The 17,247-nt window shown below is 38.3% G+C and overlaps 1 protein-coding gene across 2 annotated transcripts; it reads left to right on the forward strand.

Moving 5' to 3' along the window:
- Positions 1-545: 545 nt before the first annotated feature.
- ccdc24 (coiled-coil domain containing 24) lies at positions 546-14,131 on the forward strand. 2 transcript variants are annotated; one of them, XM_086176214.1, is made up of 8 exons: positions 546-695; positions 6,399-6,580; positions 9,105-9,194; positions 9,289-9,393; positions 10,735-10,789; positions 12,355-12,418; positions 12,786-12,891; positions 13,121-14,131. In XM_086176214.1, the coding sequence occupies exons 1-8, from the start codon at positions 546-548 to the stop codon at positions 13,899-13,901; spliced, it is 1,533 nt and encodes a 510-aa protein (XP_086032340.1). In that variant the 3' UTR covers positions 13,902-14,131. The 2 variants fall into 2 exon arrangements, with proteins under 2 accessions (XP_086032340.1, XP_086032341.1); XM_086176215.1 differs by lacking the exon at positions 546-695 and adding an exon at positions 5,693-5,875.
- Positions 14,132-17,247: the final 3,116 nt, after the last annotated feature.

Here is a 17,247-nt window from a genome sequence, read left to right on the forward strand (position 1 = left end):
CCCTAACGACTGAATTGTTTTTCCTGGATACCGCAGTCGGAGATGCAAGTGCAGGTTCGTTTTCCTGTTGTTATGTTTTGTCTACTTGCAAATAAAGGAACTTTCACTTGTTAATGTTATCGCTGTTTAAATGTTGAAACAGGCAGAGCGAATCCGTCATGTTTGAAAAGAAAAGAAATAGAACTTCCCGACCTCCTCTTCCCGAATTTGTCAGTGAAAGTTGATCTCAGCAAGTCGGCAAAGAAGAGTTTATTAACGATTTGTTACACTTTAGCTTATGAATATATTTATCCAAAGCTGTTATTTCCAGTACAAGGTTGACCAAACTAGTTATGAAAGGCCAGATAAACTGAACAGAATAACATTCTCCATTTTGATCCTTTGGAGTAATAGTAAACATGAATGTGTCATTAAATAAATAAACTGATTGAACAAGTAATAATAAGATTCTATGTTTGTTGTTTGTTTTTTGTTTGTTCGATTGCTGTTATTGGTTTTTCACTTTTTTTTTTCTTCTTTTTTTCATTTCATAGATTGACAATGATATGCAGTCTTCAAATGGAGACCAGATTTTGTGCCCCGGTCAGTCTCTTTGGAGCCTTATTGTCGAACATGTTCCTCGGCCTGAGCTGCCAAAGATCCAAAAAGCTTTGGGGCAATCTTTGGTTGACATGTACACAGAGGTACATAATGAGGTGAGAGTCTTTTAAAACTAATATTTTTAGTCTTGGTCAAGATATACATTTTTAGATTTTTAGACTGGATTTTTCCCCTTTCATAATTCCAGATGTCCTCTGGACTCATAACAAAAACATAAATTGGGTCTGTTTCTTGTATGATGGTCTCAAGAATACCACCAAAAAACCTACAAGAATTTCCTTTTATTATATGGTCACTGATTTAATCAAAATATACCCCAGCTAAGGATACCAAGACAAACAACTCTGGTGCTGGAGTTTGCAAGCAAGTAGTTTTGGCTGCATGAACTTAGTAATTACAATCCCCAACTCTGTAATAAATTTGAAAGTTGGATAAATCCAGACTGCTATCATGAAGTCAGACAGACATAAATATTTACACAAGACCAAGTTAACTCTCGGCCCCAGGGCCCCTGTTGTGAACAGCATTTGAGAAGTTTCCCCTCAACTCTGATGTAATGATCTCACCCAAGAAACTTTGCAAGGCTGATGTGAAATCTCAACCTACAGTGGAATCTATAGTTACTTACATATGCAAAACTAAAAAGCCAAAGCCACTTCTCAAGTAAGAGTCTGTGATACCCTGAAGGCCATGAAACACAGATGTGACACAAGATTTTAAAATCGACACAAGATTTTAAAATCGTCTCTTTTGCTATCATGTGTTTGTTAAGCAGAGAAATCTTTCAATCTGTAGATGTTATCAGGGATCAGACAGCTCTGTGAGACAAGTAGCCAGAGTTTCAGCACAGTCCTTTGACTGAGCTGTGTTTAGAGCTCAACACACTCCACTTTCTGACACACTTCTTAGAGTGGGACAATTGCAAAATATCTATTTTGAATAGAGGCATGAAAAAGAAACAACACACACACACACACACACATACACGGGCAGGCGAGCACCTACAAGGACCTGGCTGTATTCACTTAAAATGTATATAATCATCTTAAATGATGCTTCACATAAAAGCGATGCAGTTTAAAGCTGAGCTCATAGCATTGTAACAAAAATCATATTAGAAGGAAGCAGAGTAATTCAATTTATCACCTAAAGTCGTCTCACATACACACAAACACACATACACACACATACACACAGACACACAGAAAGAGACCCAGTAAGCTTACTGAGTCAGGGGGTCGGTATAACAGAATAAGAGGCTAATCCTTTACTGTTGATAAGACTGTTTGCGACACAATTTTTTGGGCTCTATTTTGGGTGCGTGTGTGTGCATGTGCTAGATAAGGAACATTTGTATGTATAGGCACATTTATACATTTAGTACATACTTTTTTTTTTTATTTTGTGAAACTGTCAGTGTTCATCTGATGTGTTTTTTCCTGCAGTGTGTACTAAAGCTGGCTCTCAAGCTGGCCAAATTTCTCAAAGGCTGAAAATGTTTCAAATTTCCTTGAAACTAAATAAATGAATAAATAGATAAATAAAAGAGAAAACAAAAATTTCAATATTTACATGCGCCCACCTTAAAATGTGTTTGTGGTGGGTGCCTATACTTTATTTATTTTTTATTTACACTATGAGGAATCACTTTCTCCCTCTTTTTATATGCCCATCTCCATCTTCCTTGTACATTTTCTTCTCTTTTCTTGGTCCTCGCTTGTTTCACTTGAAGTCCTGTAATTAATTCCATCCCTCAGCAAGCACAGTGAAAAGTAATACTTGATCTGCATGCAAGTCCCCCATTCCTCAATACTGCCAATTCTTCTTCAATCACGGTCAACACTTTGTACTGCCAAGATCATAGGGGATATTAGTTTCTTTTTTCAGTCTTTCAATAAGACCAATCTTTGAAATCCTCCCTCTACAGTCTGATATTCTATTTTATTCCAAGTGAAAATTAACCCCTTGTAGAACAGGTTACCCAAACTGTTTTTCAATCATTAATTGTAATGGCTCAATTGGTTTTTTTTAATTAACAGGTTTCAAAAGTCCTTCCTTGAAATAGCTCCTGGATCAGATCAGTTTCACAGCAGAGGGAGGAAAAAAACATGATGAACTCATTAGTCAATGAACCTCAAATACTTGAGCATAAGCAACTCACCAAAGCCAAAGGAGCTTTAAAGCCCTGTGAGTGTGAGTTTGGATGCATGCATACGATATACTGCATGAATGTAAGAGTTTAAGCGAGAGAAAATGCACACCCACGCATGCATGTGAAAAAAAATGGAACCATATGTTTCAGATCCGACAGAGTATTCCTTTGAGGCGCGGATGAAAGTGGGACATACATCAGTGACAAGCAACAGGTGTGGCTTGGTTCAGTGTGTCCAAACACATATGTCCAAAGCTATTCCCTTAGCACACCAATTTGGATGCAAAAACGTTTATTTTTGCTCTGCTTTTTACAACTTGTGCTCCATATGAAATTTCCCTGCCTAAATCATATCTTGCATAATGCTAATAGAGAAGTACAGTGAAGGCCAGAGGGTGCTGCATTGTGTTTTTGTAGACCTAGAAAAAGCATATGACAGGGTGCCAGGAACTCCGGTAGTGTATAAGGAAATCTGGAGTGGCAGAGAAGTATGGTCGATTGGTGCAGGACATGTATGCTCGCTTAGAGACAGTGGTGTGGTGTGCTGTAGGGGTAACAGAGAAGTTTAAGGTGGAGGGACTCCATCAGGCATCAGCTCTGAGCCCCTTCCTGTTTGCAGTGGTGATGGACAGGCTGAAAGATGAGGTTAGACTGGGATCTCCATGGACCATGATGTTTGCAGATGACATTGTGATCTGTAGTGAGAGCAGGTAACAGATAGAGGAAACTCTAGAGAGGCGGAGGTATGCTCTGGAAAGGAGAGGAATGGAGGTTTGTCACAGCAAGATAGAGTATATGTATGTGATTCAAGAAGTTGGAGGATTTCAGGTACTTGGGGTCAACAGTTCAGAGTAGCGGAGTGTGTGGAAAAGAGATGAAGAGATGCGTTCAAGCAGGTTGGAATGGATGGAGAAAAGTGTCAGCCAGAATGAAGGGAAAGGTGTACAAGACGGTGGTGAGACCAGCGATGCTGTATGGCCTAGAAACAGTTACAATGACGAGAAGACAGGAAATTGGAAATACCAGTGTGGACGCTGTGCCAAGACTAAATGTGTGAATTGACACCGATGAGTCTCGCTCCAGATCAGTTAACCAGTCAGCCAGTAATTGTCACTGGTGCATAATGTGCCAAGAGAGGTGGATATCCTGTGTATCCAGGACATCCAGCTGGGGAGAGTGCAAGGCCAAGGGCAGATTATAAGTTGCCATGGCATTGATAGGAAGAGAAACGTATAAGAAGAGTAGGGTCGAAGGAGGAGCAATTTGTTAGGACTATTAGGTGGGATTGGAGGTGAAGGGAAGCTATAAAGACAATTTGTTACTGTGGCTTGTAAAACTCTGGACAGCGCAGAAATCATTTTGGGTGGGGATTTAGATGTTTTCTTTGGTGGTGTTGGATTGGGAGATGACCACCTGGCACCTCCAGGTGTGTCATACTGGGGGCGCCATAGGGTCACTTGGCTGTCCATACCACCTCCCTCCACTTCTGGCAGAGCCAGTGACTACCTCCTGCAGCTGGAGCTCTTCTCAGGAGCTTTTCTGTGGCTCCTTGATTGTCTGCCATTCAGCATGTCCTCAGATTCCAGCCAACATTAGTCCAACTCTACTGGATGCACATATACCCTCCATCATGTGTCCTCTGCTTCTGCAGCCAAGTTTGCATATTGCTGCCTTTTCCCCTCAAATCCCTCATATTTTTCTCTCTTTTTCTTCTCCTCTCAAATGCCTCATCAGTGGATTCCTTCCAAAGGACTCTCAACTCCCCATTGAAGACATGTTGGCAGGATTTGGACAAGAGGACAAACAAGAGGCTGGTCTTACAGCCCACCAGGATGTGCATTAGGTTTGCTGGGGCAGATATAGGTCCCCTCTGCCATGTTGGTGCCAAAGTGGTTGGATTGGTGGCTTATCATCAGGGATGGTGGCCGGCACATGCATCTGGTCATTCGAGTCGGAGTTGGTGAACTTCTAGGGATCTCACCAGAAGGCACTCCTTGCTCTTCCCTTCTTCTTACATTGCTTTCTCAAATACTCTACATTCTGGAGTTACATCAAGAGCCACTGGCCACAGACCACTATGCCTAGTGAACACTAGATTTGGGCTACAAATGCTGCATTCCTCATGTCAAGACACCCCTGAGCCAGAGACAACGTCAAAAGCATCTTATCTGGACTTTGGAGAAAAAGGATTGGATTGTTGCTCAGTGGTCCAAAGTCAAAAGAAAATGTACCCGTCATTTAGGATCAAGATCCCAGAGTCAGGAGGAAGACTGGCGAGGCATAGAATCCATGTTGCTTGAAGTTCAGTGTGAAGTTGCTGTGACAGTGATGATTTGGGCTGCCATGTCATTTGCTGGTGTTGATCCACTGTATTTTTCTGAAGTCCACAGTCAGTGTAGTAATCTACAAGGAAGTTTTAGAACACTTAGTGCTTCCTTTTGCTAAAAAGCTTTATGGAGATGCTAATTTTATTTTCCAGCACGACTTGGCACCTGGCCACACTGCCAAAGATGCCAAAGGATGCTAGAATTGGAGCTGCCAGGCAGGAGGTCTCGAGGAAGACCAAAGAGAAGATTTATGGACGTAGAGAGAGAGGATATGAAGGTAGTTGGTGTGAGAGAGGAGGATACAGAGAATAGGGTTAGATGGAGAAGGTTGATTGGCTGTGGTGACCCCTGAAGGTTAAAGCCGAAAGGAGAAGAAGAAGATAGAGTATTCTTAAAGCTAAAGCTTGAATTCATGTATCAATTTCTAAACATTGGCCTTTGCCCAAAGTTAAAACAGCTGAAATATACGATCATTTCAAAGTGGAAATCCTCCTAAGCAGTCCTGTGTTGTGCACAAAGGCTCGCCCACAAGGCTCATCTACACATTTCAGGATTTTTATTTGCAGTGTGACTTTGGCTGTTAAATTGTGTCTGCTTTGAAGATTTCTTTTTTTCCAAATTTCCCGGTATCCAGCGGTGCAAAGCGTACTTCTGATCTTGGGTGCTCCACTATCGGCTCAGAACAAAATGAGTCACGCTTAACAACTGATCTTTTTTCACCTATTTCTACCTATTCTTGATCTGTAGTGACAATCCCAGAAAACTAAGGCTTTGCACAGGACCATTAAATGACCAGGTTTGTGTTAGGCCAAAATCATAGATTAATTCCCCCATATTATTTTATTGTACCTGAACCTATCAAATAACAACAGTACTTTTTCAACTATTCAATTGTTGTTGTGCGAAGAGATAATTCTTCACCAGCCTGACACTTTGCACTCGTACTCTCACAGTACATTTGTTTTCTTCAATCTTAGCCGTTGTTTGGAGTGATGGAGTTGATAGAAATAAGGCCTTTCATTCTTTACCCAGAGACATTTCTTACATTATCCTCACTGAGGGAATAATTCTTCTGTGGATGTTGGATTGGTGCACCACTGCTTGCAGAACTTCTTAAGTGCACTGTGTCTGTTGCACGTAATGTGTCTCAGAGAAGGACTTTCAAAATGTTTTTTATTCGTATTGGTCTTAAGTTATTATGTATTCAGAATTCATGATGTTATGTCACCTTTATTTTTCACGTTTGACTCTCAAAAATGATTCTACTGTTTTTCTTTTTGAAGGGTTTTGCTTGTCAGTCACTGTGACAACTTTTGCAGGCGGTGATATGGCATAAGATTTGGCTGGACAGTCAGACAGGTGGAGTTTATAACAGACGTGCAGAGGCCCCGCTACAACAGCAGACACGTCTGGCTGACCCTCCTGCCATCAAAGAGTTAGTGACAGCTGAGGTCCGGATGTTACTTGAGAATCTCATAGTGAAAGGTAGCAGGGAAGGAAGGTGAGTATGCAATCTCACATACAATTTCACTTAATAAGAAATTTTAACCACCATTATGATTGGCAACCTGAGGAAAATTCAGAAAATTCAAAGGAAATATTTTAAGGAATATTTTTTTTATCCTTTTTCTAACTGGGAAAGCTTACAATTAAGGTCAACATTCTGTTGAGAGGAGTATCACTCACATTTCAACAAACATGAAATCCAACTTTTAAACACTTTGGTAAGATAATGATGAGGGAAAAGGGGGGGGGGATCCTTTATGAGCCCTTTTTTAATCCACATTGGTATGTTTAAACTACACACGTGATATTTAAAATCAAATATTCATAGTGTACCACATGAGTCCCAATTTTTACAACACCGCTTTACTTTCTCAGATAAAGCATGTCAGGCAATAGGAATTTTACCTTGTTCCCTTATTTTCAATAGATTTTAACAAGTCTCATCTTGAAAGGAAGTCTTCCCTCTTGACCACCACTTGCAACTCAAATGAATAATTATCTTTTTTTAGATTCTTTTTTATCGTCCTCCCAGAGCATAATTGCATTGGTTAGCTGGTGAGATGGAAAAGCATGATATGACCCTGTTCTCACGTTCTCTTCATATTTTCTCCTGGGACAAAAAAAAAAAAAGTTCCAGTACATGCCATATTATGTTCCTTTGTCAGTTAAAAATTCATAGGTAAGGAGGGGACCAAGGGTTTTCTAAATCGGGATGTTGCATGCTTGATTTAGAGTCCTGGAAGAAAAGGATGATTATAAGAGTTAGGTATCAATGGATTCCGCACCAGATGCCAGCAAACATTCAACAATACCTTAAAGGTCCTGTCTTTTAGATTCAAGTTTTTTCCTCACTCTTGCTGGCTTAATACACACCTTAGAGGGGTTTTTGTACAGTTATAAATCAACATACACTGGTTATGACTATATATTGACTTTCCATTTTGTATCTTTTTTGTATTTTTTAGTGATGGCTAATCAATGGGGAGTTATCAAATCCTCAAGGACTGGTTGTAAAACTTTCCGGAGTATTTTTAAATTCCACAGCTAATGTCAAACCTTACAGCATAGATTGGTACATAGCAGTTTATTAACTTTTGTTGAAATACCTTTAAGATTGACTTGTTCAAAATCATTTCAGTACAAGTCAAAATTATTTGTTTGTGTGTGTGTGTGTGTGTGTGTGTGTGTGTGTGTGTGTGTGTGTGTTTCTGTCTGTGTTTGAGGAAGAAACAAAGTATAAGTGTGAGTCTGCATGTGTAGGTTTTAACTATCCCAGCAACTACATTGTTGCTGCTTGGAATGTTGCCCCATGCCCTTCATTGAGGCATTATAAAAAGAGAACAGCACATTGTTCTCAGTTTTTGTGACCAACAATTGATTTTCTTTCAATTTGTCAACATCCCATCTATTGAGATTTAGCTATTCATTGTGTGCCTATGGTGCTGTTAAACTAAAGATGTTTTATCAGACATCTGGCTGATAATACTTGCCACAGAAATGAAGCAAATATCACAAATCAAAAAACCACCAGCATCTGTGTTGGTATAAAATAAGATAAGATAAGATAAGATAAGATAAGATAAGATAAGATAAGATAAGATAAGATAAGATAAGATAAGATAAGAAGACTATTGATTCACAAAGGGGAAATGCTTTTGGCATAACAGCGCAACAATAACAATAAATGTGGATATAAATATAAATAAAAGAGACAATTAAAAGGACGAAGACAACAACGAGGTTTAAAATAAATAACAGAATGAAAACAGCAAGGATAACAGAATGGCATATAGAAGGATAAAAATAGATAAGAAACTGACAGTAACAAGGATAAAAATAGATAAACAGGATGAGAAAGGAATGATGTATGTATGTATGTGCATGCATGTGTGCGCACGCGCGTGTGTTGGTCTTTTATTTACAGTATCTGCATTTACCGTCATTTTTAGACATCATTGTCAAGACAAGTTAATATTTACACTACAACTCACATACTTAAAAGTTACATCAGAGATCGCTAACAGGTTAGAAATTCTCATCATTGCCAAATTAAATTTAAAACCATTGATATGAGGGTTTGTAACAGTATACCTTGTAAAAGTTAACTGATTTATCTAATATGCGTCCCCCTGTGTGGTCCTGATGCCTGAACCATTCACACACACTCACACACCTCCGTGCCATTGTTTGTGTGATTTGTTGGTGGGAAAAAAGTTGAGCAGCTGCCTGCACCAATTGCTTGTTTGTTACCATACCAAAGATATAATATAACACCAGTTAAGTTTTTGATCTTTATTCACTTATTCGTGAATGTATCTATTAAGTAATGTATTTATTTATCTTGGTTGCAACACTCAAGATTTACTAAGCACAAGTGCCTGGAGCAGCATTTGGAAATATGTATCTGAATTTTTTTCATGACATACGTGGAGAGAATTCAGCTAACAACAAAACAAAAGAATTTCAAAAAGGCAAATTGCTATATTTTGTGATCTCCATTTGTATTATTCTCTCTGCAGACATAAAAAGGAGTTATTACAACATTACAAATTGGAGACTCTGAACTTTGTCCTAGAGTGCCCCGATACCAATGCAGATAATAAAAGCAGGTTTGTTTCATGGGCAAAAATATAACATGAAAATTTTCCAAAAGTGATGCAGCTCTTAAGAATTGAGAGACTAATTATTCTTCCACCTGTTTAGACTCAGCTACCACAGTCCAGTGAAGTCCAAAATAGAAGATCGGTTTGAAGGAGTGAAAAGCAAGCTGAATGCAACTGACATACAACAAGTGGTGGACCACGTCAGGTAAATTTCTTAAGCGGTCCTCTCTGAGGTTATTATATCATAATAAAAAGTTAAAAACTGATAAGACAAAGACACTGACAATACACCATATGATTCTGTTTTGGCATTCTCCATGCCCAATCAATCTTGGCCCGCAGCAGTTCCTTATTTGTTGAATCAATTAAATTGGTATAATTCAAATTATTCTGTTTTTCTCTCTTTAGCGTGATGCAAAAGTATCTTCTTATTTTGCATCAGCCCTTACATCTGATTTCAGGATTTTGAATTCTTTGGTTGGTTTGTGTCTTTGCTTTGTTTGCAGGGTATGCACATGTTTTTCTTTTTTGCTTGAAATGCTCTGGGGTTCCCTGACCTCTATGTAGTAGTGGTTGAGCCAATATTACACTTTGAAGATTTATTTCTTGTGTAATTCTTTGAAATCCGTTACAATGTTAATGCTCCTATAAAACTACTCGAGTCACAATATGTATTGGATACGGATAGTAAATAATTTGAAATGCTCTTTGAGTTTCTTCAAGTCCATTCACCTTTTTATCCCCTTTTCTGGCTTCAGCTCCCGACAGCTTTTCGCTATTTCTTCTGTCAATCCTGCGTTCTTCACACTCCATCTTTCTTTTTCTTCTTCCATCCCTCTTTTTGAGGCCCACGGGGTAATGCAGTCACTGAGGCTACCTTGGAAGAGAGCCTCTCTCCCTCTTTCTCCCCCTCTCTCACATTTCCTTACTTGACCAGAATAAAAGGCTCCATTGTCAGAAAAGCCATCCCAGCCTAGACCAGAGCTGGCAGAAGACTCTTTTTCATTTGAAAGAAGTGAACAAAGTCAACTTTAGTTATGTAACTAGAGAAGGCTACAGTGTATGTGTGATAGATTAACTCTTTTTCCCAGAACTTCAGTGGTGCTTTGTTCATTACAGCTAAATCTAAACATTTTTTTCTGCCAACCCATTTGGCACTGTACATTGTATTTTTGAACTGTGAAATATCATCGAGGCCCTAAGTGTTCTTAAAATGGAAGTGGCACATGCCATTTTTTTATGTTGTATTTATAAGTCACATAAAAAAAAACAAAAAAACAATGGGGACTTAAATAGAATATGTTAATGCTGTTTTTATTCTCATAATGAAGTGTGAAAATCAGGTATACAGCCAAGCTTTTTTCATCACACTTGGAGTGTTTTCAAACTATAAAGTACATTCTTTCCGTGATGACCTAGTTTTCTGTTTCACACAATTGCAGTATGTCTTAATGGAAAAAAAAAAAAAGGTTTTGGAAGAATTAACTTGTTTTCCTCAAGCTACCAGGCCGTCTACCTACCTAACAACCTGCTCACCCATCAATAGGTCTGTCTTAGCAGAGGAGTGTGAAACCCTGAAGAAACTAGTGAAGCAAATACAGGTAAGACAGATTTGAAGGCATTCAGGTTCAGAATTTTTTTTTCCCTCACACGAAAATAATTCTCATGGATAGCCCCCGTCAGGCATTTGCTGTAGAAACAACTTACAATAAATACATTTGATGCAGTATGCATTTATTTTTAAATTTCACATAAAAACCTGTGCATTCGCTTTCTGCAGCAATAACAAGAACATATTGCATATTTGTTCACCTAAAGTTTACCCAAACCTTAAATTTGCAGTCGTACGATAATCAGATTTACTCTTTTAGATGTGTTAATGTATTCACACGATGTTCATTATCTCAATTCAATAATTGTCCTCTTGTTTAAAGGTTTTTAATTATCTGACGACTTTTGTCATCTAGCTCGTCAAACACGTATTAGCACAAAATTCTGCCCTTTTACACATATATAAAAAGATGAAGGTAGGCATACTAGACGCTTGCACCAGCTAATTCTAAGCCTATTTTTCCAATTGTTTTGCTATGGGGGTTATACTGTAGTTGCGAGTAAGAAACTGATCCCTCCAAGCACTAAAATGACGAGTGAGAATATTTAGTCACACGGAGAATAGTCTGTGCATTGTTGTATTTGTCCAGTATGTGAGAGAGATGAAATAGAGACCAGACGTGGAACTGTGCAGCAGAGCAGATGTAACTTTTTGTACTTTCTGTTTGTTTCAAGCTGACAGTTTTGACCTGCCGGTCCATCTGGGAATGAGGAAAGCAGAAAAGCAGTAAACTGTAGAAGAGAACAAATTACTCGCCTTTAGTCGGTTTTCCATTGTCTGCACGCAGCCATGACTTGCTGCAACGTTACAGTGCTTCTTGCATGAAGATTTCATTCTATAAATTCAATAAAGAAGACTTTATTTAGGTATTCTAAATGGAAACTAAAGACTGTCCCTCAAAAGTTGCAACATGATCAGGGTCGATTTGTGTTTTCCTTGATGAAGGATTTCACATGAAGTAAGATGAAACTACTGCAGTGTAAATGTCATCTCTCAGGCTTGTGTGTAATTTAATTGTGGTAAGTGTGTTTCACACACTTGTGTGTTATCCATTTTATTGTCTATAGTTTTGGATAGCTTTTCAGTTATCTGTGGGGAAAATTCTCTGTCTTTTACATGACCAACATTCACTGATTAAGTTTCGGATTCACGTAAGACAAATGCCCACGCGCTCAACACACAATGCATTTTTTCTATTATTATTATTTATACATATATATGCTGTGGATATAAATGTTTGAAGCCAAATAATGATGAAATACTCCTGCTTATAAATGCATTTTTTTATTATTATTTATACATATATATGCTGTGGATATAAATGTTTGAAGCCAAATAATGATGAAATACTCCTGCTTATTGGTTCAGTGGTCACATATGGACACACGCTCATAGATTCCTTTCCTCTTTCGTGCTTTGTTATTTTTATCCCTTTGCAGTTTCCAAAGACCAAAGCTTTCTCGATTATGTTCTGCCTCGCATTTTTCCACAATATATACTCCTGCTGTCCATATTCACTTTAACTGAGCATTAGTTTATGTGTGTTTCTTGCAGGACCACATTCAAAAAAGTTACACGAGTGTGTCTGAATGTGGAAAAACAGAACCTACGCTTGCAGGTGAGGTCACAGGAAGACTGTCATAACTGCTGCCATCTGGTGGCTGAAGGTTGCCCTTTTATGTCTTGTTAGTTTTGACTTCCACTTCGTCTTTGGCAGAATATATTACTGGTAAAGTATAAATGCTTACATAACCTCCATCTGTTAAATTAAATTGAGTCCTGAATTGGTTTTTTTTACATGAACAAATGAGTTTCTGTTATTTGATAAAAGGCATTGGAAGTTCTTTTGGAACACTGAAAGAAGTTTGAAGTAGTATTTAACTTGTTCTCTCCAGTCATAAAAGTATTGTTGAGTCATTTTCCCATATCTTACCATATTTCTATTTAAAGTTGATATGTATATTTTTGTGTGTGTTCATCTGTAGAGTTAAGAGAGCTCAGAGAACAGATACAGGCTGATTTAGAACTCTATTCCTCCTTTTCATCATCTCCAGCCTGTTTCCCTGCAAAGACAATGAAAAAGACATTCAGGTTTGTCTGTTTGTTAGATGTCAACACAACACGGTTCACAGTTTCTAAAATAGGTGTTTCACTTGCCTTTATGATCAGGACTTCTTTCATAATAAGCTCACTATATCGGTGCACATTTTGTATTTATTTCTATGACAAAAAAAACCCTCAATAGATTCATACACCACTTTAATCCTGCATGTCTGTGTCTTGATCCTTAAAATTAAATGCTTATTAATCTCCTTTAAAGGACCTCTGATAGTACTCTGCAGACTTCAACTGCAATGCACGTCAGAAGACCGCATTCATATTCTGCAATGTACCATCTGAAGCCAAAGCCACCAAGTGGACCTCCACTGTGTAATTGTGGTTCACCTCGAGCAGAAAATGAATTGACATCACAAAGGATCTATGATGAGCATGGAAGCTCGACCTCTACTAGACCACCAAGCAAACTGCAAACAACTATGTGCAGGAAGAACATCACCTCAAGACACAAAGCTGTCCGTCCTTCCTCTGGTCATGACCAGGGTGAACCATCAGATTACTGCAATGACACAAAAGAAAAAGATAATACTATCCTTCACTGCAGGCCCAGTTTTCAAATCAAAACTCAAAGATATTCATGCATCAGAGTAGCCCATCCGTCATCTCATTGCAGTATCTATAGCTTGAGCAGGGAGTGCGATTTATCATCGCAGACAGAGAGAAACAGCACCCTTGCGCCGAGGTCAAAAAACAGCAATATAATCCCCTCACCCATTCAAACTCTCAGCTCTACCTGTGATGCCGGAAACTACAATTGCAGTTACAGCGGCCATGTTACTGGTCATTGTGTGTCAACCACAGGAAAATCAACCGCACAAAAGGGGCTGCAGGATTGCTCCTGTGATAATAGCTCAGTGTCAACAACAGTGCAAACAGACCATACCACAAAAAAGAATCTGCTTTCCCAACATTCAGTCATGTCTTTAACTGAGAGACATATTGCACTAAACAACTACAGGAGGAGTAAAATTGAAATTAACTGATACATATGGCCCTTTTAATAAAGACTTGAAATGGCAGCAGAGCACAACTAGAACCTCTTTGACTGTCTCACATCATTCGGAAGGCAGAATCCCCCAGATGCAGACCACATGTACACAGCCAAAACGTTTACATATAAATGGGCACTTCCCTGCACCATCTAAACTGCTTGGGGACATTGTGAGCCCTGTGTGAACCGTCCCACATTTTTACAACCAGTTCAACCTGCAAGAATGACAAGTCCATAATCAGTAATCAGTAAATGTAATACAAAGTGTGTTTTGAACTGCCCATTTGTGGCATGTGATGGTACTTTTTCCTTAAATTTTTAATTTTCTGGTCTATTAAGGAGTGCACTTTTCTAAATAAAAGTGTGCACAACACACCCACTTCAAAGAGGCGGTTACATATTATGTAAACACTTTCAGACAGGGTTAGATATGTTGAAGAATGTATGCACAAGTTTGTTTATTAAAAGTTTCATATCGTTATTCATATGATATCTCTATAACAGTGATGTGGCACAGACAGCCTTTGACAGAGCAAGTGTCAAGCAGGTGGAAAGGATATAAGCAGAACTGGGTAACTGCAGAAGGAACCTATATTGTTACTTCTATAGTATATATATATAAGATGAAATATTGTGTCATAATATATATTACAAGGAGAGTTTTGGACTTTAAATTAGACACGATGTTGTTTTTTTCCCCCATGCCTCAGAGGCTATATAAACCTTGTGCTGTTCACTGTTTGGTTTTAAAGAGGAAACCTCATTTTTCATTTTACTACAATCCATGAAAGTTATTGCTCTTCGGAGGACAGAACACTTAAGGACTCCCTCAACAGTCAGTAAATTTCAGCTTCAGTTTTGACCGTCGCTATTGAAAACTACAGCAGGCGTGTGACCATTGTCACCTGGAAACATGATCATATATGGAGAAAGTGCCAACGAAATGTTTGACAAATTTTGAGATTCGTAAATCATGGCATTTGGATAAACCCTCTAAGCCTTAGAGGGTTTATCCAAATGCCATGAGGCATTAGAGTCCAAGGCCTGTGGATATTTCTGAATTAGATGGATATATTTTCTTAAACGCAGCTTTTAATAAAATCAACCTAACCACTTTTTGAATGGCAAACACATCAAAAGCTATAGATGATCTCAATCCGCTTGTCCAAAACCAACCAGCCATAATTTATTCTTGATTATTTTTCCATACAGTATTGTTATCCCGGGCTCCTCTTAATCATTATTCCTTATTTCCGGTTGCTTGTGATGTATTTTCAAAGTTTCCTTTACATGTAATTCCACTCCGTAGGCCACATAATTCACAACTTTCTTGTGCTGTGGAGACATGGAAGGGTAAATATTTCTCCCTATTTTATAATTACAATTATGATAGTGTGCTGAATTTGATTTTCACTACAGATATTCTCATGCTGCATTGTTACCAACAGTTTAGAGGAATATGATGCTTTCTTTTGCCATTATTGGAATGAAGACAGTCTTATAGTATGCAAAATAGCAAATGCATTTTTACACCTAGTTTAACTCTTGTGTTGTAGATTTGGAAGATATGTCTCTGATTTTTTGAATAAGAACCTGATCTGGTCAGCAAAAAAAATGAACGATCCAATTTTAAATACTGAAATAACGCAAAAAAAAAAAGCAAAATATTTTTATTGTACCAAAGCAAATAAAAAAGTGCAACAACACATCTCATATCCCCCAGTCTTAATTTGGTCCACACATATTTCTGTTACATAACATGGAACATTCTTTAGAAGGAGTTGACGCCATTGCAGGGAGCTCTCGTCTCCCTCATATTCACAATTATTGTCCCGGAAATTGGATTTAGCAGTCTTATTTGTTTTCTTCTCATCGCATGACTGAATTGCTTCCTTCGCTCACCCCTGAGTGTAATAACCTGAAACTCATCAAAATGCGCAGGGATTAGTGATAGGGTGGCCCCTCCAAGTATTCATGCAGCAGGCTCGTACAACGTTACTTCAAGCAGGATATAATGTCAAGCTTTGCTCATTCCTTATCAGCTGATGTAAGTCAGGCATACTACTTAACAATCCTATTTATTTCACCATGTGCATTTCACCCTCTTATACTTCACCAATGAATATTGGTTAAAAAAAAAATAAATGAAAGCTGGTTCCGTCCAAAAGTCCATCTTCTAACACTTATCCAGGATCAGGTTGCGGGGGCAGCAGCCGAAGCAGAAAGACACACACTTTCTCTACTTTGCTCTACCCCCTGCGTCACACTGCCCCCTGTGATGAAAGGGATGTCCTGGATGGTGTCCTATTAATCAATGTAAGATGGTTGAATAAAGCAGGTTCAAAATATTGTATGTAGTTTCAATTTTACATGTTAATTACCTGCATGCAACCCTTCCAAAAAAAAAATAATGCACATGATTAAGAGACCAATAGACCTTTTTAATAAGTAGGTATGCCCACACTTTTACATTTCACATTTTAAGTTATGTTTAACAGAATCATTTTTCAGGAAAGACAAAGTTTAGTGAAAGACTTACTACTCTTGTGTTCAAGTTAAAAATTTGTCCAGCCTGTCCATCTGCTGTACATATTCCCCAAATGTCCTCAACCAAAACATACCAGAATTGAAGGTAAGCTAACCGTCTTGTTGATCTCTCAGTAAATGTTGGATTATGTTGAAGAAAATGCTGTTAGGAATTGTTTGAATTTCTTCAAGAACATATATGGGTCATTATTTGATTTTTTTCCGGCAAATGTTATGGCAGGCATTATATTCTTATTTTGCTGATATGCGATTACATCGTCTGCCGCAGATTTAGTCTGTTGATTACGAAATAAAGAGATTCACCGTGGATTGTCTGCAGTCTGGACAACTTGCTTTTTATTCTTTATACTCCTGTGTAACACGCATCTCTCACCAGAGGTTTGCTTTGTCTTATGGATGGTTAGTCCAAATAACCTGGCCTTCAGGGAAAACAAACTCTTAAAATATCTTCTGACATTTTCTTGACAATTTGAGCAGCTGTGTAACAAGTGAACTACTGAATGATTATATTTTGTTATTGCCTTAATGGCAACCTGTAACCACATTTCCCTTAGGAGCAGCTGAAATTGGACATTTTTAACTTACAGACATTGATCCAGCACAATACACAGTGGAAGATGTTAGAAGTATTAAATGAAGGATATCAAGACTGAAGAACTCTTTCTGCCCCATCACTGTCAAGATTCCTAAACAGTTAACAGGATTTTACAATCATGGTCTACCTTTTGAAGAATAAGATAGGATGAAATAATACTTTATTGATTCCCACAGGAGATATTTCAGAATAGTCT

Source organism: Fistularia commersonii, chromosome 28 (genome assembly GCF_037954325.1).
Source record: "Fistularia commersonii isolate RoL2024-O1a breed Wild chromosome 28, RoL_Fcom_v1.0, whole genome shotgun sequence".
In the NCBI taxonomy this organism is placed as follows: domain Eukaryota; kingdom Metazoa; phylum Chordata; class Actinopteri; order Syngnathiformes; family Fistulariidae; genus Fistularia; species Fistularia commersonii.